The sequence below is a fragment of the Drosophila ananassae genome, chromosome 2R (genome assembly GCF_017639315.1).
Source record: "Drosophila ananassae strain 14024-0371.13 chromosome 2R, ASM1763931v2, whole genome shotgun sequence".
Lineage (NCBI taxonomy): Eukaryota > Metazoa > Arthropoda > Insecta > Diptera > Drosophilidae > Drosophila > Drosophila ananassae.
The window spans coordinates 18,491,729-18,514,831 of record NC_057928.1 but is presented as its reverse complement, the minus strand read 5'-3'; the positions used below and the strand labels follow the sequence as shown (position 1 = coordinate 18,514,831).

At 44.7% G+C, this 23,103-nt stretch overlaps 4 protein-coding genes across 5 annotated transcripts in view; 3 read left to right on the top strand and 1 right to left on the bottom strand.

Moving 5' to 3' along the window:
• LOC6493061 (adenylyl cyclase 78C) overlaps window positions 1-13,047 on the top strand; it is a 30,404-nt gene extending 17,357 nt beyond the window's left edge. For both annotated transcript variants that reach the window (XM_044715012.1, XM_032453625.2), the window contains 22 exons: window positions 1,603-2,092; window positions 2,307-2,613; window positions 2,790-3,091; window positions 3,154-3,295; window positions 3,418-3,599; window positions 3,656-3,860; window positions 4,270-4,403; window positions 4,639-4,728; window positions 4,839-5,000; window positions 6,051-6,187; window positions 7,317-7,457; window positions 7,646-8,195; window positions 8,289-8,384; window positions 8,464-8,603; window positions 8,751-8,905; window positions 9,055-9,836; window positions 9,906-10,001; window positions 10,256-10,436; window positions 10,518-10,921; window positions 10,991-11,219; window positions 11,278-11,423; window positions 12,199-13,047. In XM_044715012.1, coding sequence (XP_044570947.1) covers window positions 1,603-2,092; window positions 2,307-2,613; window positions 2,790-3,091; window positions 3,154-3,295; window positions 3,418-3,599; window positions 3,656-3,860; window positions 4,270-4,403; window positions 4,639-4,728; window positions 4,839-5,000; window positions 6,051-6,187; window positions 7,317-7,457; window positions 7,646-8,195; window positions 8,289-8,384; window positions 8,464-8,603; window positions 8,751-8,905; window positions 9,055-9,836; window positions 9,906-10,001; window positions 10,256-10,436; window positions 10,518-10,921; window positions 10,991-11,219; window positions 11,278-11,423; window positions 12,199-12,312 — 5,185 coding nt within the window. In that variant the 3' untranslated portion in view covers window positions 12,313-13,047. The remainder of the gene's footprint in view (window positions 1-1,602; window positions 2,093-2,306; window positions 2,614-2,789; window positions 3,092-3,153; window positions 3,296-3,417; window positions 3,600-3,655; window positions 3,861-4,269; window positions 4,404-4,638; window positions 4,729-4,838; window positions 5,001-6,050; window positions 6,188-7,316; window positions 7,458-7,645; window positions 8,196-8,288; window positions 8,385-8,463; window positions 8,604-8,750; window positions 8,906-9,054; window positions 9,837-9,905; window positions 10,002-10,255; window positions 10,437-10,517; window positions 10,922-10,990; window positions 11,220-11,277; window positions 11,424-12,198) is intronic.
• A 137-nt stretch (window positions 13,048-13,184) lies between these two features.
• Window positions 13,185-16,061, top strand: LOC6493062 (dnaJ homolog subfamily C member 2). The gene is made up of 3 exons (XM_001956935.4): window positions 13,185-13,951; window positions 14,053-14,198; window positions 14,402-16,061. Exons 1-3 carry the CDS (start codon window positions 13,674-13,676, stop codon window positions 15,946-15,948), a joined length of 1,971 nt encoding a protein of 656 aa, XP_001956971.1. The 5' UTR covers window positions 13,185-13,673; the 3' UTR covers window positions 15,949-16,061.
• On the bottom strand, window positions 16,055-17,838 carry LOC6506928 (islet cell autoantigen 1). Its single transcript, XM_001956936.4, has 3 exons — window positions 17,122-17,838; window positions 16,631-16,870; window positions 16,055-16,575 (listed from the first exon to the last, which is right to left on the bottom strand). Exons 1-3 carry the CDS (start codon window positions 17,701-17,703, stop codon window positions 16,144-16,146), a joined length of 1,254 nt encoding a protein of 417 aa, XP_001956972.1. The 5' UTR covers window positions 17,704-17,838; the 3' UTR covers window positions 16,055-16,143.
• Window positions 17,839-18,391: 553 nt separating this feature from the next.
• The window catches only part of LOC6493063 (probable secreted beta-glucosidase adg3), a 57,234-nt gene continuing 52,522 nt past the window's right edge, over window positions 18,392-23,103 (top strand). Inside the window, exon 1 of the mRNA XM_001956938.4 lies at window positions 18,392-18,770. The gene's annotated coding sequence lies outside the window, so the exon portion shown is untranslated. The remainder of the gene's footprint in view (window positions 18,771-23,103) is intronic.

Sequence of the window (23,103 nt, the reverse complement as noted above, 5' to 3'; positions counted from 1 at the left end):
TTTAGCAATGGATTTTTCCAGCAGCGCAATTTCACAAACAGAAATCTGAATTCAATTTATATGCATTATTGTCTTTTTGTTTGATAGCTAGTTTCGAAAACTGAACAAATATGGGAGATACTGCTGCACATCGATTAGCCCAGTAAATATAATAGTAACAAAAAAAAAACCACTCGGTCTGGCGAAAAATAATCTAAAAATACATCAGCTCCCTGAGCAGATAAAGCTTAACATCAATTTGATAATAAATAGCTTTAGTGTGGTATAGCTCGAGAATGAAAATTATATAGAGCGACGACTATAATCCCATTTGGGGCAAGTCCAAGAACAATATTTGTTTTTCCAAACCAATGACACTAAATCGATATGTTACTTGTACGTTCCTTTTGTTGGATTTAAATTTTCTTGCCCTGAAAAGCATGCTACGGCATTCCAAGTGCCTCTCCTTGCGTGTCCATGTGTGTGAGCGCTTCGTCGGGCACGTGTGTGTGTGCAGCCGTGTGTGTGTGGGTCTCAGTGCTAATTTGAATAATGACAACGACATCAACGCACCATTTTCCACTGTCAGCGTCGTCGGTGTCTCCTGTTTTATGCCATTTTGAGTTTCCGCTGCGGCATCGGGAATTTAACATCAAATAAGCTGTTATATGTCATACGTCTGTATCCTGTATCCTGTATCCGGTCTGACAACAACAACTTCAACCAAAAAACATCTAAATAAACACCAAATTATTCAACAGCCCTCAGAATCTAATGCTTTTTGAACAGAAATTTGGCAAAAGAATTATTCAAATGCCACAAATCGTCTAATTTTATTTTCCAAACTCGCCGTTTCAATTTTCTCTTTAATAACCAAATGATTTGAAATTTATTCATTTATTCTTTGAGAGTTTAAATTAAGAAATCCAATTGTTTGGCAATCGAGTTTGTTTCTCATATTTCAAGGAATTATTGAGGCAACCAGAGCACCACAAATTATTTCAGGCTCTAAGCAATTTTACTTTAATGTTTGGCCACAAAAAAGGCTTTTATTTCCTTTTATTGAATTCAATTAAAATACACACCATGAGTTATAAAAGAATTGAAAAGAAATGATTGTATGACAAAGAAGAATGTGCATTAAAATGATTACAAAGCACAAATCAGATTTTTAATTGATTTGTTCTTTCGGAATAAAGCCTTCAAGGCTTACCCAATTGTGTAAATATTCTATTAGGAGGCCTAAGGAATATTTAAAAGGTTCTTTTCTCAATTACTTTAAATTAATTTACACTTGCCACAACTTTCAATTTGAAATCGCGCCACTGAGTGTTTGCCTTCATTAGCCGTCTTTCGCACTTCAAAGCGAAAATTGAAATTGAAGGCTTCTTAGGCCTTTTGATTTGAAAAACTTACGCATAGCAGAGCATAAAAATTAGCAAGTAAATATTTAGGATTTAGCACATTTAGGATTTTTAAGACAGATAAATTAAAGATGAAAGGAAGGGATCTTAATATTACATAGCATTATAGGTAATAAGTAAGAGTATCTGTTGTAAAGACTATTTCTATAAAGACCTATATCGATACCAATTTGAGCCGTATATGTGCTTCTCTGTCCAGGACCGAGGAGGAGGAACAGCTGCCCAACATGGACGACGACAAGCTGGTCTCCGACGAGGTGCACATGCGGCAGCTGAGTGCAACGCCCTCGTCTGCGTTTTCCCTGCAACAGCGCCGCCAGAGCAACAGTGTCACACACTCCGCTCCCCCCGAGCTGACGCAACGGCACGGCGGGGGCGGTGGCGAGGGTGACATGAAAGGGGAGGCACCGGAGCCCGGCACTAAGACGGATACGGAGAGCGAGGATCGGGTGGTCCTGCGGCGGGCGGTGGAGAAGGGCGCCATCGCCTTGGCCCAAATCGACGACTTAAAACTGGAGGGCGACGACGAGGAGGAAGAGGCAAGGGGCGGTGGTCTGAGCAATCCCGCAGCGCAGACCACTGATGATGAGCAGATTACGGCCACAGCAACAACTGTCACAGCAGCAACATCGCCAGTGGGAGCAGCAACATCCGGAGTAGCAGCAGCAACATCGGCAACAGCCTCGGAGGTAAGTTAATATGTTCCGACGCACTTAGAACTAATTAAAAGCCCAGCTAAAATAAAAACAGCAGGATACAGGACATGCACAAGGAGAAAAAGATTACAGAATAGCTCACTTAATTTTATTAATTAAACTTAAGCAGTAATCTATACATTGCAATATAACTTTTCTCTTAAAAATTATAAATGAATCAACTTTAATAATCCACAATTTTTCACAGTGTCCTTCCACAGCGATAGTCACTCCGGACATGTCGAAAATACCACGACTTCCCGGCGACGGAGCCCAGATGGAGGACACTGCCACCGGCGACCTGCCGCCCTCGCTGCGTGCCTCCACCACATCAATTCTGTCCAATTGGCGAAAGAAACAGCAGGCCATGGTGGCGGGGCGTGTGGGCGGCGGTGGGGGCGTCACCAAGCAGACGCCGCTGCGAGTGCAGTCCGTCCGGATTGTGGAGGCGAAACGGGCCTACGGACCCAAGCGCCGGACGGAGAGCTGCAGCATCTTTGGCAATAGCAATTTTGGTAAGAGGGGTCGGAGATTGGCCGGAAGTGGAGGGAGTAATCAGAAATTGGATTCGCAGTGGGAGGCCACTTTGGGGGGCGGATGGGGGAACGTTTATGGGTTTTAGCGGTCGGAAAATTAGTCCTTCTTGTAAACTTATTGGTCCTTCTTGCTTTCCCCCTCACCTTCCACTTAGATCATGAACTGGAGTCGGGCAACTCCCTGGCCAGCATCGCAGGACAGCCTCAAAGGCCGCTGAACAACGAGATGTATTCGGCCTTCAAGAGCGGCAACGTGGTCAAGGGCATCCTCTGTCCCTCGCTGACCAACTCCTTCAAGCAGAGTTCCCTGGAAAGGAGCTACCTGACCTACACCCATCGGCAGCGACAGAAGTCCCTGATCATCGTCAATGTGGTGGACTTTGTTTTAAAGATTGTTCTGGCCTTTGTTTGGATAATGCGAAGAAAAAGTGAAGGTCCTTTGGATGAAGATGCAACGGTGAGATGGGAATCACTTTCATTTCAGTTCCTTATTTTACATTTAATTGAAATTCTAACCAGAGCATGGCCACCGCCATCACTTGGTCGGTGTGCTGTGGAATCGCCAACATGGCCATTTGCTTTCTCGGCTATTGGCGCTGTTTCGCCAACAACTACTTGCACTGGGCCGCGGTCTGCACTTGGGTCCTTTTCAACATCCAGGGTGAGTATGGGAGTGAGGGCGAGCCATGTCGTAAATCATGCGTCACCTGCATTGGTCGTCAAGTTGGCCTAATCCTTTTTGTGGGCCGGCCGAGTCATAAATGTTTTACGCGTATTCCGCAGGATTCGTTGGGCAGGGCGTGGGATTCGCCGATCGCGAGTACCTGGTCTGGTATATCCTTTTCGTCATCTTTGTGCCGTACGCCATGCTGCCACTCCCCCTAAAATGGTGCGTGGTGGGCGGAACCATCACGGCCAGCTGTCACCTGGCCGTAATTACCATCATCAAGCTGCAACACGGCGAGGTAATTGAATTTTTTTGGCCTAAACAACGCCTATAAACAATCTCCCTCCATGGCAGACTACCGCCATGAATGCGGATTGCGTTCTGTTCCAAATCTTTGCCAATTTCATTCTCTATACGGCCATTAATGTGGCCGGAATGTACACCAAATATCTGACGGATCGGGGCCAGAGACTGGCCTTCATCGAGACCCACAAAGCCATGGAGCACAAAAAGGAGTCGGAAAAGGAGCTGCAACGCACCCAGAAGTTATTGGATTCAAGTAAGGAAGTTCTATATTTAATTTTAATTAATTAGGATTAAAAATAATATTAAATTCCCTAAGAATACCTTTTCAAATTGCCTGAAATTTAAAGGTGAAACGCTACCTTTCAAATTATTGGCTACCAAGGTTCGGGTTTCCCTATTTTTATTTTCATTGCCTTAATAAATAAGTTGCCAGCTCTGGCACAGCATAGCCCCTAAGTACCATTTCCATATAACGAACAGGTAGAGGAATCCGGCAAGGACCTGGTCCTAAGCAGGCAACCTTAGTGCCATTTTCTCAGTAATGCCTCGTTGCTTGACAACTGCAGTTCGCTGTTTCAAGTGAATATATATTGCGTTTGGCTCGAATTCAAGTTGTTGCTAACTGCTGCCGTATCCTTTGGAATTTTCTCGTCCTTTCGCAGTTCTGCCCAACATCGTGAACAATCAAATACGCAGCGAAATGTACAAGGGCACGGATCCCACGGTGGAGACCCAGTTCAACAAATTGTACGTTTATCCCATGGATAATGTGAGCATCCTGTTTGCCGACATCAAGGTAGGTGTTAGAGAACCGCAATAATAAGGACACTAAGTAATGTACTGAAAGGAATTTTAATGCATTTCTTAATTTAATAAACAAAAATTATTGAAATGCAATCAATATTGCTATACATTTTATGATTGATTTAAAGCTTTAGTGCTTGAAAATCTTATTTTTCTAAAAATATTTCCCAGTGTCCTTTTTTGTCTTGCCGTAAAAAACTGAAATCTTTTTCCTGTTCCCTCCACAGGGTTTCACCGAATTGGCCAGCAAGACTTCGGCCCAGCAATTGGTGAAAATTTTAAACGACTTGTTCGCCCGTTTCGATCGCATAGCGGAGGTAAGTGACACTGAACGGAGGGGCTGACTGCTGATGATGTCCTGCATTCGGTGAATGCTTTATTGACCAATTTCTCCCCACTTCTTTCCCATCCTGTTTCCGCCTTCAAGGACAATCACTGTCTGCGCGTGAAGCTGCTGGGCGATTGTTACTACTGTGTTTCCCAGTTCGAGAGCGACAACTGGAAGACGCGACCGGATCACGCGGTGTGCAGCGTGGAAACTGGCCTGCACATGATAAAGGCCATTAAGGATGTGCGCCTGCACACGCACGTAAGTGAAAGTGGAAGGACATAAGGACATTTGGTCTTTAAAATATTGTTTTTAATTTATTTGAATATATTTTATGCAGGATGACAGGAAACAGCGGAAAAATGTGGGCAGGGATGGGCTATTGAAATTATAGTTCCTCCCTGAAACGTTGTTAGGCTTTGTTTAATTAAGAAGGAATTTTTAAAGTAATATTTAAATTAAATAAACTTTTGCACATTTTAAAGTGCAATCACAGAGTTCCAGTGACAAAAGTCAAGGCCTTTCAGTTAAAGTATATCTCCAATCATTTCCATGAAACACATTTGGGAAATTTAATGCCCATTTTGAAGTGTTCGGTGGCTCTGTATTCTTTTATTTGGAAAGAGGCTTTCGCTTTACATTTATGGGCCTGGCCCAGTGGCAAATTCGTGACAGAAACCGGCAGAAAACCGAGAACTGAGCCAGTGGACGTGTTGACAATTCATTTGTATGCAAATCTCAGCAGAGCAAAAGGCAATGGCAATGGCCAACGACAACCGGCAACAGAAACAGTCCAAACCGGCCGAAAAGCAGCAACGAGAGTTAAATTTTCATACGACAAAGTGCCACTGGAATTTAATTGATTTTTTTCCGGGGGGGCTTGGAGCTTTGGGGGCTGCACTTGCCGCAGGAAAAACAAGGGAATCGCATATTCGTTTACCGGGATTTATGCCGCCTGCAGTTGCATAATTGGTGAGCGACTTAATTGCTGCGGCATTCTCACGATTGACTGTGCCTCAAACTCCCCAGTGCCCCAGCTCCTTAACCACCCTGCCAGAAATGACGAACGCGCTCTGACCTTTCGGCAATTGAAGAGTTGTGTCTATCAGTACACTGGAAAAATATGGAAATAATAGCTCTATTTTTAGAGAGGTTAAGAGATATATTCTATCTTCCATTAGTTTCTTTTCAAAGAGAAAGTTAAGCAAGTGTAGTTTAATAAATTTCCACAAATATAGAGATGCAATACATTATTCCAAGTGACTTCTTGCATATCCTAAATCACTGCATTTTGCGTTTTTTGAATTGCAGGTGGACCTCAATATGCGGATCGGCATCCATAGCGGTTCGGTGATGTGCGGCGTTCTGGGCAACAAGAAATGGCATTTCGACGTCTGGTCTAATGATGTTATCATTGCAAATCACATGGAATCCGGCGGTATACCCGGGTAAGTAAAACAGTCACGTCTAACTTGCCCCGCAAAAGCCAACCCGAGTTGCGTGTGTGCAATCCGAATGAGTTGGCAAATTTATTCGCAGGGGGCAGGGTGCCGATGGGGAGGCGGAGTTTATGCCTGGGGAATCCTGGAATGCCGGGCAGGATTATTTCACTAATAATGCGGGACATTACTCATTAGAAAGGGAATTGCATACATAAATGATGCTGTTAATAATCATGAAAGTGAATCGCTTCAAAGGATCATAAATTTTAATTAAATTTGGGGTGTAGGTTTAAACTTTATATGCAGGTCTTAGGTTGAGGAAGTAGTTAATAATTATCTCTAATCTACGTAAACTAATAAATGTTACACTGTATGATCTATGACATGTTACCAGCTTTCAGGTTCCAATACATCTTTTGTGGCCTCTTTTTCTCAATAAGTAGATTAACTTAGTTATTTCTTATACACAAAACCCATTTAATATTTAAATCAATGTGTAAAACTATCTATAATCCGAATAACTTTGCCTTGGCCAGTCTTAGCCGCACTTTTAATTGGCCAATTTGCAGGTCCTGTGACTCCAAGTCCTCCTGCAAAACTCGCAACAATTGTTCGCCAATTTTGCAAGCTGGCGTGTTTAGACACAAGAAACCAAACAGGAGAACAGTTGAGGAAACAGTGGAAAATGAGGAAAATCCGAGAGACCACAAGTCGAGGGAGGTGGGACGGTCGAAACAAAATGAAAAGCCCCAGAAATGAAAAGCTCAATTTAATGCAAAATGCTTTGATGTAATTGTGGCCTAGACCGCAGAAACCAGCAACCAGAAACCAGTAACTGAAGGCAGAAACTGTTTGGAATACTGAGGAATCCAATGGAGACCCAATTATGAAGGACCAGAAACGCCCACATCCCCCAAAAAGGACAAAGAAATGGGCGTTTTCTTTTAGGGGGTCTACTTGGGAGAAAGCGAAATCGAAGGGTGGGAAAATGGGCAAGAAATCACCACGCACATTCATAGAAAACGTATGCAAATATTTGAATTTCATTTTCGCCAACTACATTTCCAAACTTCCCAGTCCGAGTCTGGCCTATTGCTCTAATGCTCTCTACCTCGAAAATTTCCATTTCCGACAGGCGCGTCCACATCTCGGAGGCCACCCTGAAGTGCCTCAACGACGCCTACGAGGTGGAGCCGGGCAATGGGGGCAGTCGGGACAATCACCTCAAAATGCTGAACGTCAAGACCTACCTCATCAAGCGCACCGAGCCATTGAGGTAAGTGAAAAGTACACAGAGAGAAAATTTAAGAAAATTACTTTTCTTAGAAGTTACGAGACATATATAGTCTTTATGCAAATAGCAAAGGAGAACTCTAGTTCTTAATTCATATACCTATCTCCCAGTGTAGCCATTTGTGAAAATGATTATTGTTAATCCTTTTGAATTCTTTAAACCCTTCCCAGGCCCAAGCGTCGTTTTGGCACCCGCAGCAGCGCCCATTTGGCAGGAAGTGTGGCCACCGCCCCCTCGGCCACGCCCTCTGTGCTGCCCAAGTCGATCTCGGCCAGCGGCAGTGGCAGTATCGGCGGCGTGACCACCACAGGGGGCGATGGGGCGAGTATCGATGGACGGAGTCTGGAGTACGCGGCTACCATCGCCGTACCTGCCCAGCAGCCTGCCCAGCTCCTCCAGCAGCAGCAGAAGAAGAACATATCCCTCAACTCCCTGCCCAATGTGGTCGAGGGGGTGGCCATGGATAGCCGCAGATTGAGAAATGGCGGAGCTGGGGTTGGCGGAACCGGATCTGCCGGAGGAGGTGGTGGAGCAGGTCCTGCTGGATTATCAACGGTGTCCTCGCCCACGGCTATGATGTCTGCTCCTCTGGAACAGCAACTTCGGCCCAGGAATGGAGCCTCCAGCATTCAAAACCTAGCGGAAGCCATCGACGGAAAGGGTCTGATTATCGAGGATGAGTCTACCACAGACTGGATTCCGGAGATTCCATTCAAGAATGTAAGATTTCCAGATGGTTTTGTTTGGAATAATTTAAGGATTCTAAAGATTATATTCTAAGATTCTATTTAATCTTATTTTCCCAATCATCAGCTTAATAGTCCCGAAGAAGGCCTCAACCGAGCAGACTCCATACTAGTTGATACCAAAGAAGACCATCGACTCTCCGTGGCAGTTCTAGATGAAGAGGTACAAGAAATTAATAATCAAACAAAATTAGTTCATAAACTATTTCTTAAACTATTCCATAATCTATTATCTCCTTCAGATCGATGAATTCATTGAACAGAACATCCAAATCAATTCGAATAAGGAAATCCGACGCGAGTACTTAAATCCCTGGACTCTGAAGTTCAAAGACAAGTGCCAGGAGCAGAAGTTCTGCCAGTTGCGGGAGGATATGTTCCGGTGCGTATGCAAGCCTGAAACTGGCTAATGGAAAACAAACAAAAGGCAAAGGACCCTCTTAATTAATGAACTGTTGCTAATTGATTTCTGCTCTTTCTCTGGCTCCTCCGGCCCCTTCTCCTTGGCGCCACCTTTCTCCATCCACAGATCCAATATGCTGTGTGTGTTTGTCATTTGGATATTTATGGTTCTGTGCCAGGTCATCATCATTCCGCGTTGCACGCGTCTCATTATTTGCCTCTCGGTGGGCACTGTGGTTCTCACCTTTTGCTGTGTCCTTGTGATGGCCGAAGAGTTTCCGGGTGAGTCCAAGGATATATAAAATATAGATCATATAGCCTGTTCTCTACAAGACATCCTTTATTTATGTGGATTAGAAATATTAGTAGAAGTATGAAAAAATATATTCTGTATCATCCTAACCCTTTTATCCTGATTATGAACCCCGCAGGACTTCCCCGCTGCCTGAAAACAAACTCCGCTAAGTTGGTTCATCAGCGACAGCGGCGCACTCTCTTCATTTGCGGCGTCATCGTGTCCATGTGCATGCTGAGTGCCATTGGCCTGGTCCTGTGTCCTTCCTCCACCTACATAGGAACCGTGGACGAGCAGTCGCGATTCCTGCGGCTCGCCTCCCTCTACAACAACACATCCCTGGCGGAAAAGGAGTACAAGCTGAGTGTCTACCTCTCGGCCACCATTCATCACAACATCACGATTAGCACTCCGACTAGTGGAGGTGGTCCTGCCCCCTCCCTGGTGGACATTACGAGTGCTCCCACTGACGAACTGGTCCGCAGCACTCTGGCCAATGCCCTCAGCCTGAATCTGACTCCTCCCCTGGAACACTTTGAGCGCTCGCACCGTCCCTACACCCTCACCAACAACGGGCACAGTGTATCCTTGAGCAACCTCAGCTATGCGGACGGATCCGGGATGCGGACTGATGTGGCCTTGGAGGGAGAGTGCGCTCATCCGGAGTACCTGGTCTTCACCTGGGTGCTGTGTCTCGTGTCCCTGGCCACGGCTCTGAAGCTCTACTACCTGGTGAAAGCAGTGATGGCCCTCGGCATGGTGGCTTTCTACACAGCTCTCATCATGTTGAAGTTCAGCTCCGGCGACAGCTTCAGCCTGGGGGATCTCTCCCGGCTGGGCATGCCCCTGGGCGTCCAGATGCTGATACTGCTTATCTCATTCCTGGTAATGGTCTGCTACCATGCTCGACTCGTGGAGGTAAAATATCTGATGACTGGGTGCGGGACCTCTGACCCCCGAATTGATTATTCTTTTGGACTCCCGCAGGTAACCAGCCGCCTGGACTTCATATGGAAGGAACAGGCCGAGCGTGAACTGACCAACATGAAATCCAATCGTGCGCTTAATGACACATTAATTAAGGTAACAGATTCCATTCCAAACACAGGAGGAGAAGTTTTCTTGAAACAGATTTAATGGAATTTAATTATTGTGGTTTAAAAATAGATTGATTTCCATTCAAAAGGACGTAAAGGATTATGAAAGATTTTTTATAATTTAAGAAAGGTTACGGAGAAATATTAAAGAAGAAACCAAGTCCCCATTTTTCTCAATGCATTCCCTTTTTTCCACTCCTATTAGTCTGCTATTAATTATGTTCCCCAAATTAATTCCAGAACATCCTGCCGGACCACGTGGCCGCCTACTACCTTTCCGACGAGCACACGGACGAGCTCTACTCCAAGATGCACAAGCTCTGCGGCGTGATGTTCGCCTCGATACCGAACTTCCAGGACTTTTACTCCGAGGACATAGACAATGGGAAGGCCTGCATTCGCATTCTGAACGAGATAATCTGTAAGTTGATTGATTAACCGCTGTGACCCGTGTGATTCCATCTGTCTAATGATGCACGCATATCTCCCCATCACCTGGCAGGCGACTTTGATGAATTGCTGGAGGAGCCGCGCTTCGCATCGGTGGAGAAAATCAAAACGGTGGGTGCCACCTACATGGCGGCCGCCGGGTTGAACCACGAACATCTCCGACTCCGCGGGGAGACATCAGAGGACAGCGTCTGCGACCTCATCGAGTTCGCCTTCGCCATGAAACAGAAGCTGGAAGAGATCAACGGCGACGCCTTCAACAATTTCCAGCTCCGAGTGGGCATCTGCAGTGGGCCGCTAGTAAGTGGAGTGATTGGAGCCAGGAAGCCCGTCTACGACATCTGGGGCAATACAGTGAATGTGGCCTCCCGCATGGACTCTACGGGTGAGAACTGGCGAGTTCAGGTGCCGGAAAATACGGCGGAACTTCTCTGCTCAAGGGGCTACACTTGTGTGGTAAGTAACTATTGTCTCCAGGCTGGAATATCCAGAATTTCCAGAATTATAAATCCAATTCCAAATTAGAAACGTGGCGAAATCAATGTGAAGGGCAAGGGCATGATGACCACTTTTTACGTCCATCCGAAGGGAATCACGGAGAGCCAGTTGATCTCGCCAGTCCGCCTGCCAGCTGGCATTCCCCTCGCCCAGACCCCCAATCTCCAGCGACAGACATCCCATCACGGATCCTTCAGCGCCGTGGTCTTTGGAATGCTCCAGGCCAGCAAACGCAGCACGGCCATTGCCGGAACCCGTAAGTTTAAAACCGGATAAATCCCGATAAGTATATAACTATATTATTTTATTTTTAGCTACGGGTACTCCTTCACCGCAAATCCGACGTGGGCATCGGGGAAGCACTTTCAGTTCGGTTAGACTTTCCCAGAAGTCCACGACTGTGAATCCAGTGCGCCGGAACACAACCCGCGTACGGGGCCGTTCCTATCGCCAGAAGAAGGTATTAAACAATGAGAAACTATTTTTTTTATAAATAAATTTAAAAAAACCTCCATTAAAATAATATTAAGAAATCGGTCCCATTGGACCGGAATATTGCTTACATTTTTCATTAAAATTTCTGATTGGTCCCCTTCGAAAATGCTTGGAGCCACTATATGGCCCCCTGCGATGGCCATATCTTTGCCAAAAGTTATCCGATTCTTGAGCGGAGTACCTTAAATGATTTGTATTTCGATTCCCCATCAATCTGCATCAAAATCTGATAACAAAATTTTTTTTAGATTTTTTGTCAAAATTTCTGATTGGTCCCCTTCGAAAATGCTTGGAGCCACTATATGGCCCCCTGCGATGGCCATATCTTTGCCAAAAGTTATCCGATTCTTGAGCGGAGTACCTTAAATGATTTGTGTTTCGATTCCCCATCAATCTGCATCAAAATCTGACAAAAAAATATTTTTTAAATTTTTTGTCAAAATTTCTGATGGGACCCCTTCGAAAATGCTTGGAGCCACTATATGGCCCCCTGCGATGGCCATATCTTTGCCAAAAGTTATCCGATTCTTGAGCGGAGTACCTTAAACGATTTGTGGTTCGATTCCCCATCAATCTGCATCAAAATCTGACAAAAAAATATTTTTTAAATTTTTTGTCAAAATTTCTCCCTTCTCCCTTCGAAAATGCTTCGAGCCACTATATGGCCCCCCGATTGTTGAGAGGGATACCTTAAATAAAGCATTATAAAATGTTAATTAACACCTCCTCACCTATTTCAGAGTTCCTCCAACAATTCGATTGTCACCCAGGCCAGTTCCAGCTATATGCCGTCGTTCCGACGTATCGATCAGATCGAGACGACCATATCGAAGAGTCACAACGATGCGTTATAGCCAACGACGACGCGTACTAACTGGGTCTAAGTCGATCTCATGTCGGGAAATTGTCTGATGAATTTATTTTTGGAACGATTTTATGCTGAACGAAATGATTTAACAAAACAAAAACATAAGCTAAACAAAAGTCAGTGCAGTTATGCCTGAAGTTTCCTTAATGGCATTAGCTTTAGATTATTTAGTGGAAAACGGCACTGAAGCTACTTAGTAGAATTTTAAAAACACAGTCCTTGAGCTGATAGATCAAATATATATATACAGATGTATAAGTATATAATTCTTGCATTATCTCAGCACAATTCTAGTCGTTATCGTTAAGAAATGCTGTTTGTGTGTGTCATAAAATTAAAGTTTAAATTAAGAAATTAAGATCTTCCCACAGTCCCAACCGAACGAAATGCCAATGGACCTACTAACTTTGATCAATTCTACCAAAAACAATTTAATGCAGTAATTTCTAGTGTTAGTAGTCAAATCAAATACAAAATCAAACATTCGTTGTACAAATCGTTTAGCTTATATTTTATTCTAACTTAAAGCGTTTATGTAAAAAGTTTAAGAACATCTGATTGTAATATATTTTATCTTATATAAAATGCGAAACGCATGTTATTTAACGTGTACAATTTTATCCGCCTCAAGGGGCTATAGCCAACAAATGTTTATGCCCACTACAATATATTGTAATTAAAGAAAAGTTAAAAATAAATGTGATAATTGAAAAAGATTAAATGCGTTGTTATGTTTTCTTCACTGGAGAGATCTCTGGAAAGATAGATAAGTAAATGTATTTTATGGAAATGATTTCTGATCTCTGTTTCATAGAAATTTGAATTTATTCAAATGAAAACAAAACAAAACGTTAAAAATTGCAGTTAAAAAGTTAGTCGTTTTTTCTTAAAACCAACAAAGGTCACACGCGCCATTGCCCGCGCTTTTAATTTTGCAGTGCTGCAAAACGATCGAACATGTCTTTTTAAGGGATGACACATTTTGAGAGACGCTATTAGAATAGGAGATGGATGGACCCCTTAGTATTTGTTAGTGCCAAACCTGATAAAATTGTGGAAATTTCTCACAAAATTCTCTCCGAAAACCTGTTCTGCAGTGCATTATCGAACCGGTAATCCATGTTTCAACCGTGAATTAGCAAGGATCCAAACCAGATTGAGGGCTGCGATACACTATTTTGCGATATTTTCGAGTACTGGATATCTGACAGCGTTGAGCAACACTGGACAAAACTCATGCGGGAATTTGTTAACACATTTTTGCTCACCAAATTCAAGTGAAGCGTGGGTGCATGTAACAGCAACAAAGCCAACCACACAGCAGGACGCGAGTGCAAATAGGACGATATGACTAACAGCAGTGAAGTGACAACGGCTGCGGCGACGGCGCAGGTGGCGGTGGAAGTCCCGCTCAAGGTCGCGCGCCGCCGAGTGGAGCGCGTTGGCTTCGTCTACTATTCTTCGCGCCGCCAACTGCTTGCTCCCGGAGGCGTGGAGCGGAGCGAAAGCGATGAGAAGCTGGAGGGAGTCGGCGAGGAGGTCGACATTAGCTACCTCAAGTCGCTGGACCCCAAGGAGTGGAAAGACCAGGACCATTACAGCATTCTGGGCCTGGGAAAACTGAGGTGAGTGTGTGTGTGTGTGTGGCAACAGCAGCACGTGTGTGACTAATGCATGGTATTTATTTTTATCGCTTCCTTTGTGCATTCGATGCATCCTCTTCCAGATTCGAGGCCAGCGACGATGATATCCGACGCTCCTACAGAAGAATGGTCCTGCTACATCATCCGGACAAGCGGAAAGCCAAGGGCGAGGAAGTGATACAGGACGACGACTATTTCACATGCATAACCAAAGCCTACGAGATACTGGGTGGGTAATGATGAATGTGGTTTAATTTGGTTCTTAATCCATGCATATTTCGATTGTATATCTGGATTTTATCAATTTTGGAATTGATGGCATACTATTTTTGTATGATTATCCAACTACTATCAAAGACTCATGCCGGATACTGTTTTAGTTTAATCACAAAGACCTCTGCCCTTCTAACTTTGTTAATCTTTTTATTCCAGGCACCCCAAAAGCACGACGAAGCTTTGATTCTGTGGACCCCGAATTCGATGACTCGCTGCCCACACAAAGCGACATAGATAGCAATTATTTTGGCGTATTCAATAAATATTTCACACTTAACGGACGCTGGAGCGAAAAGGCTCATGTACCGGCCTTTGGCGAGGTGGACGCCAAACGCGACGAGGTGGAGCGTTTTTACAACTTTTGGTATGACTTCAAGTCGTGGCGGGAGTTCAGCTACCTGGACGAGGAGGACAAGGAGAAAGGACAGGACCGCGACGAGAGGCGGTGGATCGAGAAGGAAAACAAGGCGGCGAGAATAAAGCGAAAGAAGGAGGAGATGGGCAGGATACGTGCGCTTGTTGATCTCGCCTACAACAATGACAAGCGTATCCAGCGGTTTAAACAGGAGGAGAAGGACCGCAAGGCAGCTGCCAAACGGGCAAAAATGGATGCCGCTCAGGCCCAGAAGGCAGAGCAGGATCGGGCCATACGCGAGGCAGCTTTGGCCAAGGAGAAGGCCGAGAAGGCAGAACAGAAACGTATTGAACAGATTCGCATCGAACGAGAGCAGCAAAAGAAGATTCTGAAAAAGGAGCGAAAGATTCTTCGCGACAAGGTCAAGGACTGCAAGTATTACGCCAAGAACGACAAGGATCAGCTCAAGCACATGGAGGGCACCGAAAAAATTTGCGAGACTTTCAACCTTGCAGAGCTGCAGGCCCTAAACAAAGCCATGGAATCGAAAGGTCGGGAATCCTTTGTGGCGGCCTTGCACACAGCCGAGCAAAAGATTGCCGCCGAGCTGGAAGAGATTAATCAGACGCAGCAGAAGCAGAAGACCAATACTACAGCCACGCCAAAGGGGGTCAAGGAAGTCAAGAAGACCGAACTCTGGAGCAACGAGAATGTGCAACTGCTGATCAAGGCGGTGAACCTGTTTCCGGCCGGCACTGCCCAGAGGTGGGATGTGATAGCCACCTTCATCAACCAACACAGTCCGGGAAATGGTTCCAACGGAGTGCTAGTCACCGCACGAGATGTCCTGAACAAAGCCAAGGCTCTACAAAACACTGATCACTCAAAGAGCACGCTCAAGACTCAGGCCAACGATGCCGCCTTTGCCAGTTTCGAGAAATCCAAGAAGGAGGTTCAGACATCCAACGACATTACCCTGGGCGAGGAGACGCCCGCCCAGGCGAGCAAGGAGAATGTAAAACAGAACGGAGTAGACCATAAGGTGAACAATCAGCAACAGAAGCAACAGACCAAGCAAAACGGTACCGTGGGAGCTGTCCCTGCCGATGCTCCCGCGGCACCACCAGCAACAAACGGGACCGGAGGAGCCGCCTCCAAGACCTGGACCAAGGAGGAGCAAGCACTCCTGGAGCAGGCTATTAAAACCTATCCCAACACGACACCCGATCGCTGGGATCGTATCGCCGCCTGCATACCGAACCGCAGTAAAAAGGATTGCATGAGAAGGGTGAAGGAGTTGGTCGAGCTGGTCAACTCCAAGAAGGAGGCGCAGGCGGCGGTCAAATGAGTGGGGGCCCCTATATCGCTCCCTACTCTGTCCTCCTCCTTTAGCTGCTGTGTCCCATATAAATTTTATTTAAATAAAACATAAAAAGTTTTTGAACGTTTAGCGAAAAGTTACATCCAAAGTTTCTCCATTCGACTAGCTACGGTTGCCACAGGTAGATCGAGATATATAAATAATCCGAAATCGGGGGTAATCTTATGTCTGCTCGGCGACACTGCGTCCGCCGCTCATTTTCAGGTCAAAGGCCTGGGGATTGGCCAGGGGATCCAGGTCGGCGAACAGGTCGAGCCAGGGATTGGCGGCTTGGGCCTTGGATTGGGGAGCAGAAGAGGCTCCTCCCGGGGTCTGTTTCGAAACTGTGCTGCTTGTTGGCATGGGCTGCTGGGGCTGGGGCTGCGAACTCTGGTGGTTGAACATGCGGGCCCAGAACTTGGTGTTGCTGCTTGGCTGGGCAGGTTCCTCGTCCAGAGGAGCGTCAATCAGCGGACTCTCTTCCAGTTGCTTAGAGAGTTCAATCAGCAAGGATTCATTGTCGCCGCAGGCAGTGGCAGGCTCGGATTTGGATGGATCCTCGTCGGATGGCTTTGTTTCAGATTGGGTCTCCTCTGGCTTGTCTTGGTATTCGTTCTGGAAGAGATTCTAAAGTTAAACCAGTTTAAAGACAAGCTTAGTTGCAACTTACAGCAAAGAAGAGCGACTGATCCTTGTCCACTGCCTCAATGGGCGGCACTTCGTCGCTAGGCCCCTCGGCTTGCGACAGCTCCTTCAGGACGCAGAAATCGTACTTGGGCTTGATTATCAAGGCTTTGGATATGGTCTGGAATGTGGAGGCCGCCTTCTGGGCGAAACTCTTCAGCTCGGCCACGTAGGCGACCAGGGCATGGGAATACATGTTGCAGCGGGCAGCGGCCAGTAAATCAATCTAAATAAAATAGAAAATGTAATTAACAGTTTATGCATTATTTTAAGATAAGATATAATTTGAAAGAAATAATTAGAATGCTTGAAGAAGGATAAAGACTTGAGAAATATTATTTGTATATTTCTGTAGCATACTTTTTTGGGCGACCACCAATTCAAACATGGCGGAAATGCCATCCTTTTCCTTCTTATCACATTGACATCCTTTAAGTGAAAATTAAATTTTCAAAGGACATGAGGACAGTTTCATACCTTCTGAATGGAGTCCAAGGAGTAGCCATCAAAGTTATGCTTGGCCACGCGGACATGCGTCTGCGCCGTACGGAATTTATCCAGGCCCTTGCCCGTATCCGGATCCAGTTCCTGGCTGGCGGATTTCATCCAGGACAGGGCTGCCCTATACTCCGTGCGCTCCTTCTCCATCGTCTGCAGAGTCTGCTCAGTGTCCTTCACGGCACGGCATCTAAACACATCCACCTCATGCTGCAAGCGAAGCAGTGGCACCCTCACGCACATACGCTGTTGTCCTGCAAAGGACACCGCCTTGCCAGTGTGGGCGATGCTGCCGCCCGTTGTCTTACTCCGCTTGCCCGCCTCCTTCAGGAAGCGCCCGAACACGCACTCCTCCTGGGACAGGATGCAGAGGCGCTCCTGGTACTGGTCAATGATTTTGCAGAGGTTCAGGCTGGTGTCCGATATCGATTTGAACACTTCTATCTTGGCGTCCAGCTCCGCATCCGAGGATATCACATGCTTGTCCTCCTTGGTCCCCAGCTTCCTTTGGACCGCCTTCTTCGTGATCCAGAACTGGTGCTGCACCTCCGACTTGAGCATATTTTCGTTTTCGTTCTTGTCCTGCGTTCCAGTTTTCAGCTGCGGGTGTTTTTCGCCAGTTGGTAGTTTATTGGGGGCTGGGGGTGGTTGTTGAATGCAGGGCTGCCGAGCTCCACTTTAGTATTAAATAAGGGGTGTAGGTAAAATACCTCAATACCGTTAAATAAATACTGGATGGAGTTTAAAAGGAATATCTGCTTAAAATTTTTACGACCCTAGATTAAAATCGTAAATAATTATGTGCTCTTGAAAAAAGCAACTAGCTGTAGAATATCTGTGATTCTCAGAAATATAATGAAAAAAAAAAATGGTTTTTGAATGTTGGATTTTGCTTCATTGGTTATTTTTTAAACTTATTTTAGTTGCACCCAAGGATGAGAGATCAGAAGGGATCTTTAAAGCTTTGATCTACGATAGCTGGTCACTGACGAGGAAGTCACTGTTTTTGGTATATTTTTTTGATCACTCGTAATCTATTACATTTAAGACCTCAATAATTTTATTTGGCTTTTAAAGTTTATTTTGTGTTATGATAAATTATTCAAAAATTAAATAAATCCAAATATACCGTCAACAATAGAAATGACCTGAACTTTTGGTCACACCAAAGCTTACAAACCGGTAGGAAATGTAAAATATACCAAAAGCATCCATTAAAAAGTTATCCAACACTGGAATTTGAAAATTCCCATGGCTTAACAGTATCTTGAAGATACAAGATACCATACACTATCTTCCCGCATTTCTCCGAATGAATTGGCGCTGCATTCAAGCTCCAGAACCCGAGGCGCGTCTTTGGTTTCCGTTGACTTTTCCGCTCTCTCTCCATCTCTCTGTGAGCAAGGCCAATATTTACGCAAGTGTTTCGCTTTTTCCACCGCGCCGTCAGTTTTCCTTCGTTTGTTTATCTCTCCGAGTGGGGAGTGTGTTTGGATCTTAACTCAAGCGCGAGTGTGTGTGCATCTGGTTGCCGGCGTAGGCTAAAGTTCGAGCTTATGGCTTCAAGACTAGTTGCGATTGCAATTGAAAGCGACACATATTTGCGGTATTGCTAATTCGCTGAACAGGTATGTACATACATATGTATCTGCAGAGATGTGTCCATGAGATACAGTTACTTTCTGCTGGGATGCTGCACACGCATACAGGTGAGCACTTCCATACCAACGCACGCACGACAAGAAGAAAGTGAACAAGTGTGTGCGGAGTTTAGTAGTTTTCTTGCCACTAAAAAAACGGGTTGTAAAGTGAAGTATTTGCCACCTGCATGCGTGGGTGTGTTGGTAGGAGTGTATACATGTGTGTTAGTGAGTGCTCCAGCTTAATTGATTTTGGTAAGAAAAGATAATGCACTTTAGGATACAATAAACACCAACGGCGCGTGACTTGGCGGCCCTTTATTTTTGGTAATTCGGGGACCCTAAAAAATACACAAAGAGAAAAACTAGGGACCAAGACTAGGGGCTTTACAAAAATTAAAAATTTTTAAATTAATAAAAAAAATACGCCTCAAAAATAATTTAATACTAAGTTTCTTACCTTCTAATAAAGATTATTTAAATCAATGTGGTATGACCAATTTTGTGAGTATTTCTTCTCCGTGCCCCAAAGACTCTTGAGCAATTAGATTCGGATGCGGCCACTGCACAGCCAAACAAAAAAAGTACCCACCACAATCAAATCTCACAAAAAAGAGGCAGCCGAAAGAACTCGAATTGAGAAAAAAAAAGGTCACGGCACTTGCTGGCCTAAGCTTTAAACTTTAATGGGCCGCCTTGGGCAAACAATGCCCAACTACAACTACAATGCAACGAGTGAGCCAGCGGCTCCACCTTGTTACCCATCCATCCCGCTGCCCCCTTTCCTCCCCAATCCATTCTTTTAATATTGAAAACCAACAAAGATTTCTCTGCACTTGCTGGCCAAGTTGCTCTGTAGTTGTAGCTGCTGTTGTATCTGAGAAGCTGTCACCAGGCGGCATTAATCGATAATAATCGAAATCAGAACAGCGCCAAGCTGTCTGTCTCTGTCTCTAAGCATCTCCTACTAGTATGGCCCCCAGATTACCCCCACACCCTCACCTGCCACCCCTTTCCATAAAAAATGAAACTACAGTTGAACTTCTGTAATAGATACTTTGGAAAATACTATGGAAAATACTATGGAAAATACTTTGGAAATACAGGGAAGATTGCTTGAAGGATTTTGAATATAATTTAAGTTTTTCAACAAAATAAACTAATTCAAAATGTGATTTATAATCTTTTAAGTCAAAGCCTTTTAATAATAAACATATCTTCCAAAACTATCTCTTAATTAACGCAAGATCTCATTATATTTAATTATCCCAACACCCCATCAATCAAACATTTTATAGTCATTTTTAATAAACCAGTTTATTAAAAATAATTTATTTAATATAACTTACTAATAACTAACTGGTTTTCCTTTTTTAATGACATTTTCCAACTACATTTTGAGTAGTTTACATCCTAAAACCATAATTAGGAAACTTTATCAAGATAATAAGACAAATTTTTGTTAGTTTATTGACCAGGTGGTTTCCCATTTAAAGACGCTTCACTGTACCAAAGTTTTCTGTTTCAGTTGCTTTGAATATTTTCTCACAGTTCCCAAGCAGCTACAAAAAAAAATGTGAAAATTTCTTGCAAATACCTGTACATACATTATTTTTGCCACTGTTGTTTTTGTAGCTCTTGTGTTTTATATTTTTTTTTTTTTGCAAAATTTGTATCAAGTTACTTTGGTTGCAGCTCGGCTGCTCTCATTTGCATGCTGGGTCTGAGTCTGAGTCTGAGACATTGTAGTTGTTGCAGTTGGGTTGCACTAGTGTTGCTGCTGCCGCTGCTCTGGTTGCTGTTTTTCCACTGATTATTTCTTGTGTCGCTGCCGCTGTTGCTGCCGCTTTGCTGCGGCGTTGCTGCAACTAAATTGGCCTTAATTGGTTGCCTTTTTGTTACCAATTTTGTTGTTGCCTTTTAGCCGTTGTGACCATATTTCTGTTGTCTTGTGTGGGTCTCTTATCGGTCGTTGCCGGCCGGCTCCTGCTGCTACTGCTGTTGGTGGCACCACTTTGGCCACTTGTGGCATGCAGCCGAGTGTAATTTTTTATTTGCCATTTTGTTGCCTTTGTTTTTCTACCCTCCTTGGTCGGAGAGTAATTGCTATGGAATTGGCTTGGTCTTGGGAAAATATAAATTGTTGGCTTTTATGCATGGCTTTTATGGTAAAGAAAAGTTAAGGAAAATGTTAATTATATGACTTTTAAGATGATTTTTTATGGGTTGAGAAAAAGGCTTGAACATTGGAGAATTTCTTATTTCGGAAAGACTATTCTGTTAGAGGACTCTTTCAAGCCTTCTTTCTCCTAGAACTAGCCATCCTAAAGAGGTCTCTTCAAAACCTCAACCTCTTAAAACCCTCAAACCTATATTATTTCTTAAAATATATTAAAAATCGCATATGGAGGGCATTCACCGTTCGTCGCATTATGTGACTAATGTGATGTTTCCCAATTTTCCATGTACCTCAGCTTGTCTGCTCGCGTTTTTTGCTTTTCAGCTCAGTTGTGTGCATTTTTAATGCGCTTGCATGGCTTATTTGATTTAATTAGCCAACTAGCCGGGCACCCAGCCAGCCAGCCAGCCAGCCAGTCAGGCAGCAGCCGGTATAAGCCAAGTTTTCATTATTGTTTGCAAATTGTGGGAAAAAATGCATAGTTCCCCCCGCCTTCGGCACTTTGTCACAAAGTTTTTGGTGGCGATTATGCAATCGGAGCTATGGAACCAGCCAATAAATCAAAATGCCATTCTCAAGACTCTAGCGGCTGCTGCAAGTGCCTGCCACATGCGGCAGCAATGGCTGGAGGGGCACAGAGTATTCAGAGCATGTCAATGTGGGTCTCTCCGGTAATGTTAGCCCACTTTGCCCCGGCTACCTTCCCTTTTGGCCTCTCCAAGGCCCACACACATTTTAACATTCTGGCCGGCCAGCTGCCAGTTGATCTCGATCTCCCAGATTCTTGCCACTTGCCACTTGCTATTTGGTATATGCTATATGCCACATGTGCCACTGCCACCCGGCTCAATATTGCACAATCGTAGAATGTGAGCCGGACTGTGCCTGTCAATAAGCCACAAAAAGCTAGTTTATTGAGTTGTCGTCGCCTGTTGGCTTTTCTGTTAACCTGTCATGCCCACGCGTAGAGGCCAAGTGGCTTTCGGGCCCAAATCCGTGCATCCGAGTGGCCACTCAGACGGTTTGTCACACTCTACCTGGTGCACCTGAATGGGCAACATACCCAGCATGCTCGAGAGGCAAGTCTATCCTATCAAGTATCAGTTGAGGCCACTTTAGGGCATTCTAATTGTTCTTTAGGGTCTTGACAATCACTTGCCTAAAAACAAGACCAGTAGCCAAAACTGCATATTAGATTACTTGAAGAAGTTTTTGGCTGAAAAATACACTAGTTCTTAATACATAGGTATTACCAAAGTCGAGAAGTAATACTTTCCTACTGCCATTTCCTGTCAACATTTTGCCGATTAAAATTCAATTTAAATACAAGTTCTGGCGAGAAGGTCTTGGGTAGGCAGGTTGGGGCAACAACCCATGGGCCGAGGCTGACCCAATTGTTGCAAGTCCACTCACACAGCCGCAGATGCGCTTTAGAAGCCTCCTACATGGCTCGAACGGCCTGCTCGACTGACCCACAAAAGAGCCTTTGGCTAAAATCGGACCAAGAGGGGAAATGGACTTAAATATAGCTATCAGCTTTAAGTGGCAGCCGCTGCCGCTGCCGCTTCCACTGCCACTACCACTGCCTCGGACGCCTGAGCGAATTTATTGAATTTCATTGAGCAGCTTTCTATACATACTTTCCCGCTCGCACTGCCATCGCAGAAATGAAAAATAAAATGCAACAAAAAATGGCAAAAAGAGATTTGTTTATTGCGGAAGAAGTGAAAAGTGCGGCCCAATCACCCCGTCTTGCGGCCCAATCAAATTAATTTGTCTTAGACATTTCAAAGGCATCTCACGGATGCGCGCTTTGCGGTTTTTGTGGTCACTTAAATATTTACATTTCATACCGTATCGTATCGATATATGGCGGAGATATCAATGGATGAGTCGGCCAAAGAGCGACTCTTCTTGGTTTTCCACTTGGCCACAAAGTGCGTTTTAATTAACCCAAGTGCCGACCTGGCCAATTACTTTTTGCCTGCTTCTGCAATGCCGAGGATCGCGGGATCGCTCAGTACTGGGGGATTCGCAATGACTTTCACTTTCCCGCCTGGCTTAAAGAGCCAAGGAGGAGGAGGACCCTGACGGGGGGAAGTGCGGGCATCGCAGGGTTAATGAGGATGCCACATTGCTGCA

What these genes read in the sequence shown, in the direction of transcription:
- LOC6493062 (XM_001956935.4), top strand. Translation starts at nt 13,674, where the DNA reads ATGACTAACAGCAGTGAAGTGACAACGGCTGCGGCGACGGCGCAGGTG. An exon ending in CTGGGCCTGGGAAAACTGAG is followed by an intron (nt 13,952 to 14,052) that starts GTGAGTGTGTGT and finishes ATCCTCTTCCAG; the next exon opens with ATTCGAGGCCAGCGACGATG. An exon ending in CAAAGCCTACGAGATACTGG is followed by an intron (nt 14,199 to 14,401) that starts GTGGGTAATGAT and finishes TTTTTATTCCAG; the next exon opens with GCACCCCAAAAGCACGACGA.
- LOC6506928 (XM_001956936.4), bottom strand. Translation starts at nt 17,703, where the DNA reads ATGCTCAAGTCGGAGGTGCAGCACCAGTTCTGGATCACGAAGAAGGCG. An exon ending in CCTTGGACTCCATTCAGAAG is followed by an intron (nt 16,871 to 17,121) that starts GTATGAAACTGT and finishes TATTTTATTTAG; the next exon opens with ATTGATTTACTGGCCGCTGC. An exon ending in ATCAGTCGCTCTTCTTTGCT is followed by an intron (nt 16,576 to 16,630) that starts GTAAGTTGCAAC and finishes AATCTCTTCCAG; the next exon opens with AACGAATACCAAGACAAGCC.